General features: G+C 33.1%; 1 protein-coding gene across 7 annotated transcripts in view; it reads right to left on the bottom strand.

Annotated features, from left to right (window-relative positions):
* The window catches only part of farp2 (FERM, RhoGEF and pleckstrin domain protein 2), a 90,586-nt gene that overhangs the window by 44,948 nt on the left and 26,077 nt on the right, over positions 1-19,561 (bottom strand). For all 7 annotated transcript variants that reach the window (XM_009302421.4, XM_021477117.3, XM_068221972.2 and 4 more), the window contains exons 3-4: positions 5,438-5,542; positions 2,635-2,677 (exon numbers count right to left, since the gene is read on the bottom strand). In XM_009302421.4, the coding sequence (XP_009300696.1) occupies positions 2,635-2,677; positions 5,438-5,542 (148 nt within the window). The remainder of the gene's footprint in view (positions 1-2,634; positions 2,678-5,437; positions 5,543-19,561) is intronic.

Genomic DNA, 19,561 nt, shown 5'->3' with positions numbered 1-19,561 from the left:
TTAACCATCATTAAATTATTGGTAACACTTTACAATAAGGTCGAATTAGTAAGTGCTAATTAATGCATTTACTAACATAAACAAACAATGAGCAATATATTTATTACAGTATTTGTTCATGTCAGATAACGCTAATTAACGTAAATACAGTTGTTCATTGTTAGTTCATTAACTCATGGTTCATTAATGTTAACAAGCATGAATTTGGATGTTAATAATACAATAGTAAAGGTTGAATTATAATTGATAAATGCTGTACAAGTATTGTTCATACTTAGTCCATGTTAATAAATACATTAATGAACCTTAAAGTAAAGTGATCAAATTATTAGCATTTAATAATAATATTTTATTAATATTGATTATTGATAATATATGTATTATTGTATGTAATAATAAATATAATAATAACAACAACAACAACATCATCAAAAACAACAACAACAACAACAACAACAACAACAACAACATCAATAATAATAATAATAATAATAATAATAATAACTATTATTATTATTATTATTATTATTATTATTATATTTATTATTATATTATTAAATAATATTTTATAACATTATTTTAATTGATATTATTACAACAACTATTGTTTTTATTATTATTATTATTATTATTATATTACTATTATTATATTACTATATTTACAAATATTGTTACACAGAAACATACACAATTGTTAATAATTAAAATATTAACCTTCATTACATATAAATGAAATTATGTTTTTTTTAATATTAGTTTATTTACTAAACAAATATAAACACACAATAGTCAGATGTATTTTATCAACTAGTGTAAATCTAATAATGGTAAAAGAAAATAAAAAATATGGAAAAAATATTTTGCCCAGTTACTACATTCTAACGCAGGGATTCTTAACCGGCGTGCCGCGAGGTTAAAATTAACTCTCAATATTATACTATAATTTTTTAATTGCATATGCTATATTAAAATGATCAAAGTAATGCACTTTCTACTGTTCTCTGGTTAATTACTTCAAACTTGGCACAAAAACAGCCTCACCATAGCATCTGCAACTAGTACACATCTGTTCATTCACAAACTATGTGAAGTCTCTCTTTGTGTATTTTTGTGTTAACTATTTAATATATCCGCATAGTTGTCCAAATTAATGTCCTGTGAGTGTTTTATAACAGACGCGCACTCATACAGGAGAATCTAGCAAGACTCAAGGGTGTTTCTGCCATAGAATGTAAAATAAACTTGCATATGAGCTTCAGACAAGCTCTGGCGGAGCTGTTCACTGTTCCTGTCAGTGATCTCCTAATAATATCCAGCTGCAAACTCAACTGTCATCAGATCGATGCATTTCAACAGATATAAGGTGTTTTACTGTATTTTAGATTTGTTTGTATACTTTGAATAGAAAATATTTAATAATAGCCTAGCTATTCAGTCAGTCCAGTTTAAAGCAGAAGCTGGTTCTTTGCAATCTCCTTGTTGACCTGTGGATCTCTTTGAATCCATGTATGTTTTTACAAAATAAACAAAATTATATATAATATAGTTTTAGTTAAATATATAATTAAATTTAAATAGAATTATATATTTTTTATAAAATGCTGATAATATTAATTTGTTATAATAATATAATATAATATAATAATTAATAATATAATATAATGTAATATAATATAATATAATATAATAATTAATAATATAATATAATATAATATAATATAATATAATATAATATAATATAATATAATATAATATAATATAATATAATATAATATAATATAATATAATATAGGCAGCATCGTGGCGCAGTGGGTAGCGCTGTCGCCTCACACCAAGAAGGTCGCTGTTCGAGCCTCGGCTGGGTCAGTTGGCATTTCTGTGTGGAGTTTGCATGTTCTCCTAATGTTTACTTGTGTTTCTGCTGGGTTCTCTGGTTTCCCGCACAGTCCAAAAACATGCGCTTTAGATGAATTGGGTAAGCTAAATTTTCCATAGTGTATGAGTGTGTATGGGTGTTTCCCAGAGATGTGTTGCAGCTGGAAGAGCATCCGCTGCGTAAAACACATGCTGCATAGGTTGGTGGTTCATTCCGCTGTGGTAACCTCTGATTAATAAGGGACTAAGCAGAAAAGTAAATGAATGAATGAATAATATAGTATATTACCTGTTAATAAATAAAGGTTTAAATGACTATTTCATACAAAAATTTTAGAGAAAATGTCAGACAAGTGGGCCTTCAAAAATTGATTGGAGAAAGAAGTGGGCCCTGCAGTGAAAAAGGTTGAGAACTCCTGTTCTAACGAATGCCCAACCAGGAAATCCTATACTTTAATATCCTTTTTTTTCTATTCACAGAAATAGAATTCGAAAATATAAAAATATACATTTCATATTATATTTGGTATAAAATGAGTTGCTGAGAAACATTAAAAACACTTATGAGCTGCCCATCTCAAATCTCATAGCTGGGCATTAGATTTTAAATATATTTAAATAATAACTACACCAAAACATAGTGTTCCCACAAATTGTTAAAACTAATAAAATAAATAAATAAATATAATAACTGGACAAATGTAGGGCAAGTTATTGGCAAGTGTTCATTCTAGGCCACAAAGCAGAAAGCGTACTTACGTCTCACTTGCTTCACTATGAGCTTGGAGGGATCCAGCCAAACCTGTCGACACAAAACAATCCAGAACAATAAGCCTTGCATTTTAGCTTTTAACCACCTTATAAACTCGAAGCAATAAATAATACAAATAATCTCTCATTCTTTCAAACAACATCTGTTTCTGCTCTTTGAAGCGAGCGCTAAAACTAAAGAACAGCATGCACACAGACACCACAGAAGAGATCTCAAAACGGTGACAACACCAAAAGCATATTTTCAGCATATTTGGAAAGTTACTAAATCGGCTGCTATTCAAATGCCCTGAGATATTTCAATTTAAGACTCTGTGCCTGTTCTTGGGGTTTTGCATAGATGTGAATGATGGGTTTTAATTGTGTGTCTGTCGAGCTCCTCCCAGCACATCTGGAGCTGATTGTGGCAAGAATGCACCTTTTCTCACTCCACCTCCGGCGCCTTTTACTCCGCTGACCTCTCATCTCTTACGAATCATCACAACAACCCTACACACACACACATATATATTCCACACCTGATTCAACTCTTTCCAAAAAAAAAAAAAAAAAAGCTGGATTGGCAAACTCAAAAACAGATGGCCAGCAGACTGTCTGCAGCGTTTCTCTAAAATTACTTATAAAAAGTTTGTTGACAAAGGTATTTTTTATTTAATAATAATGAAGAAACCATGACAAAAAAGACATGATTAAATGGCAGTGCCACATTATTTTTCACTGTTGTTTTCTCCATTGCGACTTAAATTTATAATGTATTTTTTAATTAGGGCCAGGTCAGCAATCGAGGCTATTTTCATGGCAACAACATTTCAATAATAAATATACAACTAAAAACAACAAACAACTGAATAAATAAATTAAATATGAATTTTTGCGTTAATACATAATAAAAATATATTAATATTCTTGGTGTCACTTGTCAGTTAAAAAATGTCCTTAATCGAGTTAATTTCATTAAAAAAAAAAAAAGCCTTTTGGAAACATTAAAATTAGGACAGTCCAGTAAAATGTTTTACAGCGGTTAAGGAGAATTGTGTGGTACAAACATTGAGTGGGGTCTCAGTGTTAATCTTGTATGTCCAATACGACATCTGGTAAAAATCACTTGATCAAGTCTAGTCTAAAATCTCTTAAAACCTTTTGTTTGAAATTTCAGGTTGTAATTTTGATACAATTTATTATTTTTCTATTCATCCCACTCCTCTTGCCACTTATTTAAAATGTAAACATTGATAAAAGGTCTCATCTCTGAAGGAGGAATTTGGCATGTGTTCACCACTTGTTTCAAAGCGTCCTTAGCAGATGCATCAGCTCGCTCGTTTTCTGGAAGCCCAACATGTCCTGGAAGCCAGCAAAAGATGATATAATAAAGCTAATTTTGTAGATGGTGAACTTTGCTTAAAATGCTATCAATCAAGGGATGATCTTTTTTTCATAGCGACTTATAATATTTTAAAATAGATTTTATTTTAGATTTCAATTACTCGTTTTATTCATTTATATGATATTTTAAATACAGTTTATTTAGTTTTTTTTTTTAGAGTTTAGTTTTCATGATACATATAATAAAAAAAATCAAAAGGCATGCCTAAATAGTTTAAAAACTAGCAACCAAAAATAATTTAAAAGACTAAAAAAGTTTTTTTTTCTAATATATTCCTTGCTTTTAGTGTTTTTAGTCTCTTCATACTAAACAAAACCACACCGGCGCATCAATTCAATTCAATTCATCTTTATTTCTTTATTTCTATTGATTTTACTATGTAGCTTGTGTCAAAGCAGCATAACTTAGAAAATTATAGTAAATTGAAACTGTCAATCCAGTTTTCAGAGTTTAAGTTCAGTTTAGTTCAGTTCACTGTCATAAGCTTGGATAAGATACACAGCCCTACTATTGATTTTTTTTATTTTCAGAATTATCCAATATCCATAACATTCCAAGTTATACAATGAATTCCATTTTAATGACTGGATTTCTTGATTACTTCTGTATTTTCTGCATCAAAAAAATGACAAGGCCTATTTGTGTTCCACAGAAGTACGTCTAACAGGTTTTGAATGACTTGTGGAGGAGTAAATGACAGTGTGTTAAATTGTTGAGTCAACTATCCCTTTAAGCAAACTCATTATAAACAGGCCTTTCACTGGCTAATAAAATAGCGTATAGTTCCCTAGTAAAGTTTGTCTTTTTTCTAGTCCAAATATTTATTAATTCTTAAATAAAGAAGCATTTTCTAGACTAGAAAAAAATGTCATTTTTCAGAAATAATTATTCAAAATGAACAGTTTTTCTTTAAAACAAGTAAAACAATTTGCTAATGCGATCAATTTAAGCATAAAACGTTTGTTAATGAATCATATTACACTATAGGCAGATTAATTTTCTTGTTTTAAGAAAAAAAACTTTTGAGATGTTATTTCTGAAAACTAGACAATATTTTGCACTTGTCTAGAAAATGTTTCTTGATTTCAGAATTTTTAGAAATAACTAGAAACAAGACAAAAACACTAAGTAAGACAAGTAGGTTTTATCCAGCATTAATCTGCCTGTAAAAATATACAAACAAAAAAATTTCATTCCCATGTTACAGAATAGCAAACTGTGTTCTTTAAGTTTGTATCAGGCAGGTTTAAGGGGAAAGCTAATAGCTGAGGCCCAGAGAGAGGGGGCACAAACAACATAATACACCTTCAGGACTTTTAAGAGCTTAGCCGGGTTTTCAGAGGAGCAGGCCATTCACAATCCCATCTTTGTGTGAGCAGGGGGACTGTTTGTCAAGTGGCCACTTACCCAGTTCATCTGCAGGTTCTGGAACTCCAGACCAAAGTAATCGCTCTCAATGAGATTGATCCGTCTGAACACGTCAGAAAGAAGAAGTTGCCCATCCGCTTTTGACTACAAGAAATAAGAAAAACAAAACATTAATTTAATATACAAATTTTTAAACATCATGAAAATTATTATCATGATTTAATCGTTCAACTAAGATGTACATTTCAAATACATGCATCTTTCAAAATGTTCATTTATCAACACTATAAATTAAAAACTTAACAATGACAAATACAAATACAACAACAACAACTAGGCCTGTCACAATAATCAATATATCGACTACTCGCACAACACATGGACATGAGCTCAATCATTCTTGGTGATTTTATATATACAGTATTGTCCATAAAAAATTCTAGGAACATTTCAGTTGATTGTGAAACATCTCTATTGGAGGCATCAGTTTCAGTATGGATTAAAAAAAAACACTGCAGTAAATTACTATAGTATATGTTATGGGTGCCAGACGAATAAAAATATATCTTTTACTTTTTTTCTCTTTTTTTACTTTAACATTTCTGTTAACATTTATTATTATTTATTTATTTGTTTAGGATATACATCTTCACATTTTGATTTCAATGCCTAAATATGAATAGTTAAAATGGCATTAATTAAATAAAATATTGTTAAGAATACAATAGTATGTGTTCTTTGGGAGAGTGCAGTTGCATTATGATGCTATTATAGTGTTAAAATTTACATTTTGGTGCTATATATGATTTGACAGGCACAACAACAACATTGTACAACAAACGTTTAATTTAATTTAAGGCCATGTAAACAAATATTACACTGGAGAAAGATGACATGAAACAGTGTTTTAAATATTGCATAAATTACAAAATTATAATATTAATTGAATAAATTCAAATAAAAAAACATAGTATCTCATTTACAATATGTTAGTAATATTGTATTGTATATATGATATGCATTTGTAATGCACAGTGTATTATTTACAATGATATTAGGATATTAGAGCTAAACATGGGATGATCAAGGTTTATCGCTCTTTGGAAAAGTCAAGGTTTTAAAACCGCCGGAATTTTCTGTTATACTGTTCCTACAGTATATATAAAGTTTTGTTGTTGTTTTTTGCAACTATATTATTTAGTTTTTTAGGGCAACAGTATCTCCAGCAGAAAAAGACTCTCCACATCAAAAGCTACTGTTCAAAAACATTTGAAATGTTTTTTAAAATAAAATATATTTGTTCAATGAGGGGAAAAGTTGCTGTTTCTTACTCAGACGTTATAAAAGAACATATTTTAGAGCAGTGATCAAGAGAATGTGATATTTTTATGCAAGGTTATCATACCGTCACAATCTTATACCGGCGGTTCATGCCTAATTGGAGCCATATAACAGTGATTTATTTTGGTTATAGATATACAAAAATATTATCAACATGTCTCAATATGGACAAAGGCAGCTAATTGCATTAAAAAGATAATATAAATAAATATAATCAAAACAAAGATATTATGATTAACTAAACCAAAACCACGAATTAAAAATGTTTTTAGTTGAAATTAAATAACAATTCGTACTAAGCTAAAATTTAAGGAAAAATGTGTGTTTATATATAATACATTTCTTTTATCTAGTTCTGTCTTCAATAAGTTTAACTTCAATGCACACAAAATACTAAAAACTTTACCAAAAATTAGATGAAAAGATGTAGCTCATTTAAATAAGTTAGAGGGGTTGTCAAGTTCCACTTGTAATTTCATCTTTCTTTCTTTTTTGTTAAACACAATGGGGTTATGAGGGGTAAACTATTTGTGTGGAAAAGCAGCTGTGTCTGCTATGAAGTTGCTGGATATTTGAGGCTAATGGGTGTCAGTGGGAAATATCTGTGGGCTCTCTGAGTAATTCTCCACAGCATGAAGGCCGTCCTAAACCAGACACAAGGCCACAGCACAGCCGCTCTGAGATCAGCTGGACCGTCTGCTGTAAACACAGATCAGTGGCAGGCTAGCAGAACATCTAAGGACATTTCAGGGTATGTAGGCAGTTAAACCTGCTTAAAGGGAAAGGGTTTTCCCTGTAAACAGACTCAGAGGGTTGTCATTACAAAATGAAGGACTAAGTACCATGGTATCCTGAATGCACAGAGCTTGGTTTTGCCATGTGAGCCAGTGACATTCTGGGAAAATTACACAGCAGACAGCTGTTTGTAATGTGAAATGTATTTTTAAAGACCATAAAAACAGCCTGACTTGAATTTGGAAGGGCCAGATTGTTACCCTCCAGTTTTGTGGTACTTTCTAAACTGGACTGATTCTTTTTGCCTTTAATACGGTTTGTTAAGTTGAGAATGTCCAGTCTGTGCCAAGCAGGTCAGATAGGCACCGTACAGATGGCTTCCTCTGGGCTCTGCCAAAACCCGCATTAACATGAACAAGAGAGTCAGTGCGAGGAGGGGGAGACCAAACTCTCATAAAGAACTGAATGAAAGGGAAATCATAACATTTGATATGGCTGCTGCCAATGAATGTATGGAATGTACAGTATGTCTTTATTTAAAGAATATATCAATGGCTGTGTTTATATGCACTGATTTTCGTCAATCTGGATGAATTGAATAGAATTGCAGATCTGTTTACAAGTACTTATCTGATTCAAATACTTGTTTATATGCATTTTATATACAATCCTTTTAAATATGTGCACACGTTCGGCCTGTGCATTATTACACTAGTGGAGACTACATAGAAATGAGCTATAAAATACAAGTGTAAGTATGTTTCCTTAATATTACAAATATAACATTAAAATTGGCTACATTTGCAACAAAATTTTCATCCTCAAACTTTCCTTTTGAGCGCATCTGGCTTTAAAAGTAATCAGCAGAAAAAACTCATCATCTTCTGAACTGATGTCTGGTAGGTTATCTCGGTTTTTAAGACATTTGGATGTATCAGGTGTAGCCTACAGTTGATTTCAGTGTAGATAAAATGAATCAAAGTTTGATTTAAAATGACACAGTGATGACTTGTTTTATGAGCACAGTAATTCCAAATGAATTTCCAACATGCTGATGTTTAAGAAACAGTTCATGCTTATGTTCAGTTTGGTTTAGTAGACTTTGTATTTAAGCATGTTTGTGTCTAAAAATCTAAACACTACTTCTAATGTCGAAAGTCTTTTACACACAACAGTGTTTTTTTTTTTTTTTGTATGAATCTAATTTATTCATAAAACCTATTCCTAATTGTAATATCTATTTAGTTTATTTTATTATTTAGAGGTTCAATTTAAACTTGTGTTTATATGTGGGTTACAGCACACTTAAAATATTTGGTTCTTCATTAAGCAGCCTAATAAAAAATATATATTCAGCCATCGGTTTTATGCATTTATTAATCAATATTCCCCAGAGACTTCTAAATATAACTGGAAAATTTGTTTTACATTTATATGTTTTTATTTTTGCTGTTGGATCGGAATACAAAAAGAATACAACTTTTAATCAGATCGAGCTCAATCAATAAAACTCAATCCAATCATGCGTTTACATAAATACAACCAATTACTTCAGAGCATGTAAACATATCCAGCAATACCTGGAACGTAATGCGGCTTTTGGTTATGCTACAGGGGATATAAAGTTCTAGATTTAATTTTGATTCATTAGCTCTCAATATGATTCTGATTTACCCCTTTTCTAGCAAGGCAGAAAAAGTACTGATTTGGAGCCAGAGTCTAGATCCAAACCTGTTCTTTGTCTTTCGACACACAAAGCATCGGCACTGAACCAGGAAAAAGTGGTTATTAAGTAGCAAAACATTGCTGGGCTAGATGTTAGAACCACTTGAGTCAGGAGCTGAGGGCAGAGGTTGACCATGACCCCTTTATCAAATGCCATTTTTTTAAAATGGCAGTAGAGCATAATGCTGAAAACATTGCTTCTAATCTTTACCTATTCAAATTATAGTGTGGTTCATGAACATGTTATCACTCGTAATCTCAGTCTATACAAACTAAAGCATAGGTCTCAAAACTAAATGTCTGGAGGGCTGCAGCTCTGCACAGTTTTGCTCCAGGTCCAACCCTGTCAAAAACAGCCAATCCAAATAATCGAGGTCCTCAGAGTCAGGATCAGCTTGATTAGTTGGATCAGCTGTGTTTGATCAGAGTTAGAGCAAAACTGTGCAGAGTTGCGGCCCTCCAGGAATTGAGTTTGAGAATCAGATTGTTAATAAAAACTATAACAAAGGTATTAACTAACAACTAATGCTGTAAATTATTGTAGTTTTTATTGATTCAAACTAGTAATTTACTTTTGTAAATTTTTCCACTAGAAAACAGGCTTGTAAAGGTATTTTGTTTTGGAAATAATAATTTTGGAAAAAAGATTCCCTGGTTATACTGAATGTTCATGATTCCCGAAAACCAATACGGGAAACTGATTTTACTTTCAACGAACGATCAATACTAATCTAAAAAATCTATATTTCGCCAAGCCCTTAGATAAGCAACTGACTTTCCTAGACAAATATTTGTGGAGATTTCAGTCTTTTCTCACTCAATTTGTAATTATACTACCTTTATATTAAAATGTTTTATATGGTTTTTTTTTCATCTAGCAAGAATGCATTAATTGCAAAAGTAGTACAAAAGTACTAGTAATTGCATTTACAATACAGCAAAATACTTCTATTTCAAGGCAATACTCAAATATGTAAAAAAATATATAATAATCATCAATAAAAGAACAATAATCAGAAAAAACAAAAAGACCTATTAACATCTGCTTTTAATATGCAATTTCATGAATCAAATCAAACAATAAATAACGGGTTTAAAACCTTTGAGCTCATCTATTTGACACCTTCAATAATATTAGGAATGAATAAATGTTTAGTGAGCACCACATCAGTTTATCCAATCAGTATTATTTCTAAAATTATATTCAACCATTAACATTTTAGAAAGTAAATGCATTTCAAGTTAAAAGTGGTGCTGGTATGAACCCATTGTTGACGTTCTCACGTGTGAGGTGTGTCTTCATTTTGGAAGTGAATACTACAGACTGTCAGTTCACATACTTCAGCATTAATTGGATTAAGTCTCTTTTCTGCAGCATTCTCAAGCTCCCCAAACTAAAAGCCTATTAGAATTACAGCATAACTAAACAAAACCAAGGATCAGCTCTGTGGTGATGACTGTAACAAGGAAATATCAACCGTAGCTTGTTTTCCATGCATGACAATACAGTGCCTGCTGAGCTCTACAAACACATATCCAGCAAGCAGAGGTTCCCCTGTTACAGTTGGAAAGTTAGTCGGCAGGTTTATGGGTCAACAGTGGCTGGGATTACAGAGCAGCAGATGTTCACAGACTGGGGATTCTTTCTAGTGTTCACTACACTGGCAACTGCTGAATCCAAACGAACAGTGGTGTGTAAGCTCTAACATTTGGTCTGTGCGTGAGCAGAACTGACATGCTCATGTGTTTGAGTGCCGGCTGTGTTGAGGCATGTTGAGATCTTAGCGGGAGGCAGCTCTTTCTCACACTCCAAACAAAAAGCAGGATATTGCCATGTTGCAACGATTCCAGCCACACCTTGACACCAAATGATAAGAAATGTTGCAAATCATTGACCTTAAGTAAATGTATGACAGCTACATGAATGAATTACAATGTTTTCTGTGCTGTGGCTGCTGAAACATCTGCACTCGCCCAAAAATAAGATCTCACTTATCAAAAAGTTCTCACTTTTTTGGAAATAGGTTCAACTACCTATAGTTAAACAGTTCCGTTTTACCAATTTTGAATCCATTCATTCAATCTCCATGTCTGGCAGGAGCACTTTTAGCTTAACTTAGCATAGCATAAATCAGTGAGTCTGTTTAGACCATTAGCATGTCACTCAAAAATGTAAAATACGAGGTTCAATAATTTTTTCTATTTCAAGCTTAACTCTCCTGTAGTCCTATTGTGTAAAACGAATGACAGAAAATGAAAAGTTACTATTTTCTATGTGGATATGTCTAGGAACTATACTTTTATACTGGGGTAATGACTATGGCTACAGTAGCACAATGATATACAGCACCTGAAAAGTAGTCTACAGCTAGGTTAATAAACAGTATAGTCGAGTATAGTTACTTTTCATTTTCCGTCAGTCTTAGTACTACTTACTACAGAAGAGTCAAGCTTTAAATAGGAACATGATCTAAACTCTTTGGGTATTTGAGTGAGATGCTAATGGTCTAATCTGATTCAATTATTTATGCTAAGCTAAGCTAAAGGTGCTATTTTTAGACCCGCGTATAAACTGTTTGCATTCAAAAATGGTAATACGTTTAACTCTGGGGGAGTTGTAAAATGAGCCTATTTACAAAAAAGGTCGAGTACCCCTTTATATCCTAACCTCACTTGGCCTTCATTACGTCTACTATTATTATGATGCAGATTCATAAATACAGGCAGAAGTGGATGGCCCTAAAATGGAGCCTAAAACTTTTTCAGCTTGTCCATTTTTCTAAAGAGGTACTATAGCTGATAATGCACTAAAACAAATTACTTTTTCATCTTGTAAAAGCTGATGTGGTTGAATGTGTTCACTATCATTAAGTGTCTACTCTCCATCTAATGACTATGCCACACGCGTAATCTGCGCACGCACACATCTTTTATTTATTTCTTTTTATAGAAAATTCTCTGCAGAAATAGCAAAAGAAATGTCTGCAGATTCTTTCTGAGCCCACTTATGACCCAATACATGATGATGTACCGAAATACAAGTTTCTATAAAAACTGCAGTTGCTTTCCTGTTCACTCATAAGCTCTGTTAAACGGGTTCATTCAATGGTGTACAGGAACTGCGTATTATGCCAATAGCTCAAGCGAAAGTACTTAATGTAAAGAAGTAAAACATGTTCTCATTCAAAACCAAAGAACACGTCTAAAAAAAATGTATCTAAATATTAACACCAGCTGACCCACTGTAATTAGATCATCAAGTAAAATGCATGTTAATACAAGATTGTAATAATGTCTCAGACATTTGAAACTTAATAAATAGTAATCAAACAGATAGCTAAATATAATTTTTCACATTGTGATTTGACCACAATGGTGATTGTGCTGCTAAAAAAAGATGCGAATCTGCACTCAAAAATATACTTTTACGGTTCCTACTTCTTTAAAAAGAGTTGAAACAACACAATTTTAAAGTTTTTTTTTTTATGGGACAACTTAATAGTTTTATGTTCAATCTACTTAAATTTATAAAAACCATTACATTAACTTAATTGATTTCAGAAATTGTGTGGAACCCAGAATTGTTTACAGTGTTTGGATGGATTCTTGTGGCAGATCCATCAAAAATGAATTCAAGCTTCTAGTTGATTGAGGAGGTTTGTGATTGGATACATCTAGAACACATAACCAGAGAAAAACCCACTGATTTAATAGAACAGTTATGACACGGACAACTTTTTGTGATATTATAATTTAAAAATGAAATCTATATTGATGAAACCTCCACAATAACTATAACATGCATTTACCAAATACATGTTTTTTTTTGTCTGTAAACAAAATTTTTACTATTTTCAGTTCTTACAACTTGGCCAAGTTTGTTCTAATGAATCACACAAATCAAAAAGTTAAAGTAAAGAAAAGCAGCTCCAGGCAAAGCATTGTATGAACGTAACAGCCAACACATGACTACATATATTAGATTACCTTTTTAGTTCAATATTTGGCTCAATAAAATAAGAGGACAAGCTCTGCAGTCGGCTACATTTTCTTGACTTTCCGTCATTGTGGAAAGAACGTACTAGCCAAGAACAAAAAAGCAATTGTAGCTGACCCTAACTCTCAAGTTCTTGACCGTGGATTCATTTAAGAGAACAGATCAACACACTCCCTTCACTCAATACACACACTGTTACATCCATCAACAAAACATCTCAGGAATATGACCCTTCAAACAAACGTCACCGGGTCATTCCATTTAAACAGTACACAAATGATCCATCTGATCATCTTTTTTGTAGCCATCAAATGGAGTGACTCCTGCAAGCGACGTGTGATTGCTACCTGTGGCCTGCATCTCAGCAGACAGCCGGACATGAAGTGTTTGTCAGCAGTTAAAATGGGAGTTAATCAGGATCAGAGAAGGCTTTAAGTGTACCTGGCATTACTGACCAACTGCTCCAGTGTGCTGCGTCACCAAGAATAAAGCCCTTCCTATGAACCAAACTCCCAGAGTGCAGTTTGACAGGAATAGTTCATATGAGTTTTGGTGCTCTGTCTCCTTCAATAGACCCAGCACAGAGCAACACATTCTCTAGTTGTAGATGTAATGTGATTTAGACAAATCTAATCATGTATTTCAAGTGTACAGTTCCCAAGAGTTCTTATGCCAAGTATTCAGTCTTTCTCTCTGTTTACAACAGTTTTGTGTACATATGTGTATTGATCTTTGATGATTCCAGCATATTTTTATTGTTCTTCTTTGAAATGAAGCAATAACAAGCAATATATATTTTAGAAAGTGTGATGTTGTCCACATACAAGTTTATATAAACAGAAAAATTGACATCAAAAAAAGTTGAAGATGTTCTTGCACTTCTTGAAGACCTTGAACTTCGATAAGCTTAAAGGACACATTTTTATAATGCTATATCATGAGTGAGATTCTGCAAAATAGGCAAGTGCAGGCTAATGGGGCGTTCCCTCCAGATGCAGTTCACAGCAGAACATTTTGAGTTTACTCACCTAATTCACTTCACAATAGAAGTCGCAGGGCTTCTGTCTGCCCCAGTGACTTTTGTTGCTAAATGACTAACATGGATTTTACTGAGAGCGTAGCCGTGCTTTATCTGCTTTAGGAAACTCTTTCAGAAACTCCACCTGGATGATGGAGGCTTTCAGCGATGCTTCCAACTGAGCTAAGCCCAGATTGATGAGCTGTTGTCTGGTGGCAGCAAAAGGATTTCCCCTCGGGACAACAAAAACAAAATCACCTCACTTGTTTAAATAATCACTAGTTAATGCGGTGCAAATGTCCGCTAAGGTACAGATTTTCCAGTTCGGGCAATTAATGTGTCAAACATGCTTAATTCATGCAAATTGCGTCCTTTGTGCGAATAGTGCCACAGGATGCCTATTCACACCTCTGCATTGACCTAACATGTAAATCACTCACACTTGACGCTTTATCCACATTTGGTGTGTATGCACCATAATAATGGACCCTTTTCACCAGACGGTGATAATGCTTATTGCTGTTGGTGATTTTTTTAAACATACATTTATAAAGCCTATACTTTGTATTAGGGTTGCACGATACCAAACAAAAAATGTGATGGAGTAATTCGATAACGATATTTCTAACGATATACAATATTCCCTAGAAAAATGCAACTTTTATTAGCCAAGTTTTTAAATCATTTACTTATGATTTAATTAATAATTCACATAACTGACAGTAAAGTCAGTTGTTTTCTCTTCTGGCTGCCGTTATCTTTCTCAAACTATTATTCTCCTTTTAAAAAGTTGCTTAAACAGTATTGTGAAGATTTTACAGTTGTTATTTGAGCAAATAGGAATGCAAAAAAAATTTGTGGTACTTTTCCATTCATTGTTCTCTACGTTTACCCAACAATGACCACTTCAGCTACTGAGAAATGTGAAAATGTGAAAAGGACCAATTTGAGTTTCTTACATTTTCCACTTAACCAAATGTAAAACTGAATACTTACATTTTGGCTACAAATTATTTAGCTTTTGGTTCTCATTATTCTAAACACACTAGATTATATATTTGCCTTGGCATCTCATGCAAGTTATTTGCGTTATGCTTACACAGTAGTAACCATGTGAAATGTTCTGCATATCAGCCAAATGATTCATAAACACATTTGTTAATTCATTTACACTAAAAAATTTCTTCTGCAAAACTGTTGCAAACTATTTTTATGGATTGAATTTAAACAAAAAATTAATTTAGTAATGTTCAACTTAATTTGTTTAAATTTAGCCCAAATATTGTTTACAATTACTTAACGTAACGTAAATAAAAAAAAAAACTACTTTGAATCTTTTTTTTCAGTGTACTTGAAGGTTCTTATTATATTTTTAAGTCGTTAAATGTGTATCTAGTCAACCAGGTAAACTAAATAAAAAATACAGTGTTGTTCAAACATTTTGGGGGATTTTTCTTTACCATACATCACATATATCCTTAGGTTTTTATAGCCAAGAGAAAACAGAAAAGCCTTTTTCATAAATACTAAGCATAATACAATATTAGTCAACTAACGCAGAGTTTATTAACATGTCAGTGATCAGATAATAAATGAAGTCTCTTTGGCAAGGCTCTGTGTTGAACTTGATCTCTGCTCGTGCAAATCTCCCGACTTAAGGTCAAAGCCAGCGACGGCTGCCAATAGGGCCGACCAAATGAAAAGCCCAATCTGTCACGCTTCAACACCCTCAAATTATATCAGAATGAGAGATGGCAAAAGTTGTCATCTGAGTTGGGGGTGGCGGGGGTTTGAAGCAATCAAGAGATGCTGGCCTCTAGGATTTTCCCTCATGGCCAGCTCTCTCAAAGCAGTCACTAATTTGTTCCACTAATTGCATCGTATGGTTGGACGTTGAGCAGGCCAAGTGAGTGAGTGTGCACGCGTGAGGCTTCCTAGTGCTGACTCTACTGATAGGGCCGATAGCTTATCCTGTGACTTACTATTTGAAAACTGTTTTGTCATGGTTGCTATGCTGCATAAGACAGCAAGTAAACATTTGTGATAGGCCAATAAATCAAGAAAACAAACTAGACTATTTCGGGATTACTCGCACAGGCCCCATAGGTTATTAGCAGATGAATTTATGCTTAACTGGCATTAGGTTGTATGAATGAACTGTGAACGGCAAATTCCTCCATCAGCAGCAGCTGCCCCATAATAATCTTCTGATGTGCGATACATTTAAGTGGAAAATCACTGAGCAGCATAAATGATTAATTCATTATTCAGTCTATAAGCAAAAGTGTTGTAAAATTTCAATAATGCATAAGGGTAAGGCTGCAAAATCGATCGAAGGTGATTGTTGTTTGCATGTCAATAAAACTGTTCTGTAATCAGCAATAAATCGAACACCTTTTTGCAGCCTTAGTACACATGCATTTATTTGAATAGATCTCCATTTATGTTCTTACTGATATTTTTTTATAGATGAATCAAGGCTGCATGGTCCACACAGAACACACTTTTCTTTTCCAATGCGCTTCTTTTCTATTGTTTTTCAATGTAAACACACACTTGATGGATGTGTATAAATGTTATGCTTGCGTCTCGCATCTTTTGAGGTGCTGCACACATAAGCGCCATGTCAAGTTAAAAGATCTTCAACTTTCACACACAGTGTAGCTCATTACTGTTAGTACCACAGCAGTGGACCAATCAGAAGTGCTCAGAGGGGGGCAACTGTTGCAAGCTTGTTTACATGCACTCAGGACTGTATTCTGTGCTTTTTTTCAAATCATTCCGAACATATACAAGCCCTCACAGCACCGCAATAATTTGACATTTTGATTCATGTCTTTGAGTTTTATTTTATCTTCTTTTAAAATGTAAGAAAAAGTAGAAATAAAAACAGTATGAAGCAATTGAGTGCGAATCATTACCTTCTTTTGAATAATAGTAACAATGAGATTAACGTACCAAAGTAACTTAAAAAAAAAAAAAAAAAAAAAAAAAAAAACGCAAGCGTGCAGGACTAACTTCAGTAATATCTTATTTTAAAAAGTAAAAAAAAAAAACTGTAACTAGGGCCAGATAGAATCTGCTGACATTTTTTTTTGCCATTTCTGTGTAGAATTTTGTTAAAAATCTGCAGATTTATGCGAAAGGATTTTGGGAGAATCATGACCAAAAAATAACACCTTTTTACTTTTATTCAATGTTTACAACGCAAATTAAATTAGATCCACTTATTTGGTAAAAGAAAACAAGTCTCTCATATTAGGGATGCTCATTTCGGTTAATTTTGCTAACCGACAACCGCCGCTCATTAATCGGTTATTAAGGGTTAACTGGTCAGATTACTATTAATTTTATATTAAACAAATTGACGTGACTATTTTGTGTCCGACAAATTAAATATTGCATTTTAAAATACTGATTTATTTTTATAGCATATTAATAACAGAACATAACAACAGAGCATCTTCACGCACCTGCAGTGTTTAGCACAGAAGAGCAGAATAATCTAAATAAAAGGAATAAATAAATAGGACTGCCCTAAATTATTTTCGCTTAAATAATTAATTTATATTACAAAACGAAAATACTGACTGATTCTTTTTAATACCCGGCATAGGCAGTTTTTTTTTTCAATCATATGTTTTTTTCTTCTGTCAAATAAAAATAGCTGAGTTCCTCAAATTCCCCGCTCCACGGAAAATATGCATTTATTTAATGCCCCGCTGTTATTATAATCACAAAACCTTTTTACATTTTTAATAGAAATCATTATTTTAAAGAATATGCGCGCGCTGCGAGATGAAAAGACAACAACAACGCACACATATGTTGACTTTTTGTAAACAGTTTTGTTGTTTAAATATGATATTGCTTTAATGTGCATACATGCTTTATATGCTGTAAAATAAAAGGTAAAGCCTATTTGTTGCGTTTATGACGCAGATCCAGGTCAACATCAGCGCTTTTTTTGGCATCAACACGTCTGTTTCAAACAGCAATATTCCTCTTCCATTTTGCTTCTTTGGCAAATGTGTCTGTAGCCACGGGTTATACGTTATCGTCCCGCAAAGTTAAGTATGTCTTGCAGTAAAACAAGTGGCCGACCACAGCTAACGTGCTTTTTTTCATTCCAAAAACGCGAGGCGCACCTCACTGCCTTTATGTTGACAAGGAAAAAAGAAGAAGCGCGGCCGGTCCTCTTATGAAACGACTGAATCAGCTGGGTATCGATTGTGCAAAAGTGTTGCTGTCTGTGTTGTTATTACAATTGTAATATTTAACAATATTGTGATATTCAAGATTTGTACATTCATCCAGCTCTGGATAACTTAAAACAGCGATTAGACATTCAGAGCGGCATTAATGCGTCCTGAAGTAAAGCGAAACGGCTATAAACTCCAACAAGATAGAGTCATTATATACAGTCATACTTTATCTTTAAATAAAGTATAACTATAGAAACTGTGTTCATCTTAACTGAAAGCTTCTGCGTGTTTGCTGGCCTCACGCATCGCGCACCTGTCAGTCAGTCAGGACGTAACCCCAAAGGATTAAACATAGCGCACAGCACTATACGGTTACAGAAAAAATTGCGCTGTTATAATCTACCTTTTAATACGTTTTGGTGCTATTATAATCCGCTATTAAAAACAACAACAACAATAACTGAATGTTTTGAATGTGAATGTAGCCATGGCTGGATGCATTTTGGTTTCCGCCATGGAAGAATGAATGTAGCGGAAACCATGCTCTTTAAAAGTTCTCTGTAGTTGTTTTGACAACACAAACTGCTGCTCTGGGATGAGCCGCGTGCAAAAGATGCCCCTCTTAACGCAAAGGCGCATTCAATCGGCACCTTATGTAGTCAAAATAAAAATATCTAAAATAATAATTTTAATCGTTTAACTGATAGCATTAATCGGTCACAAACGCACCCTTTCGTTTAACGGTTAATAGATTATTTTGAGCATCCCTATCTCATATAATATATCTAATAAAAGACAGAAAATATTACTTTACAAACTGTGTTGTAAATAAATCATGTGACCATTTCTATTTTAGTCAATAACTAAAATTAGTAAAATTCATTTAAAAAATGGAATATAAATTTACACATATAACAAAAGATTTTGTATGGGCTTACCTGTTATCACCGATTTCCATAGTAGGACAAAAAAATACTATGGACGTCAATGATTACAGGTTTCCAGCATATTTCAGTCCTTTGTGTTTAAAAGAAAAAAAATTTAGGTGTGAAATATTGAAGGGCAAGTAAATACATTACTCTGGCATATTCGACCTGCCTTCGTGTGCATAAATGTTAATAACTAACCTTCCTATGAACATG

The sequence above is a fragment of the Danio rerio genome, chromosome 6 (genome assembly GCF_049306965.1).
Source record: "Danio rerio strain Tuebingen ecotype United States chromosome 6, GRCz12tu, whole genome shotgun sequence".
In the NCBI taxonomy this organism is placed as follows: Eukaryota; Metazoa; Chordata; class Actinopteri; order Cypriniformes; family Danionidae; genus Danio; species Danio rerio.
The sequence above is the reverse complement of the archived record's forward strand: the minus strand, read 5'-3'. Positions and strand labels throughout refer to the sequence as shown.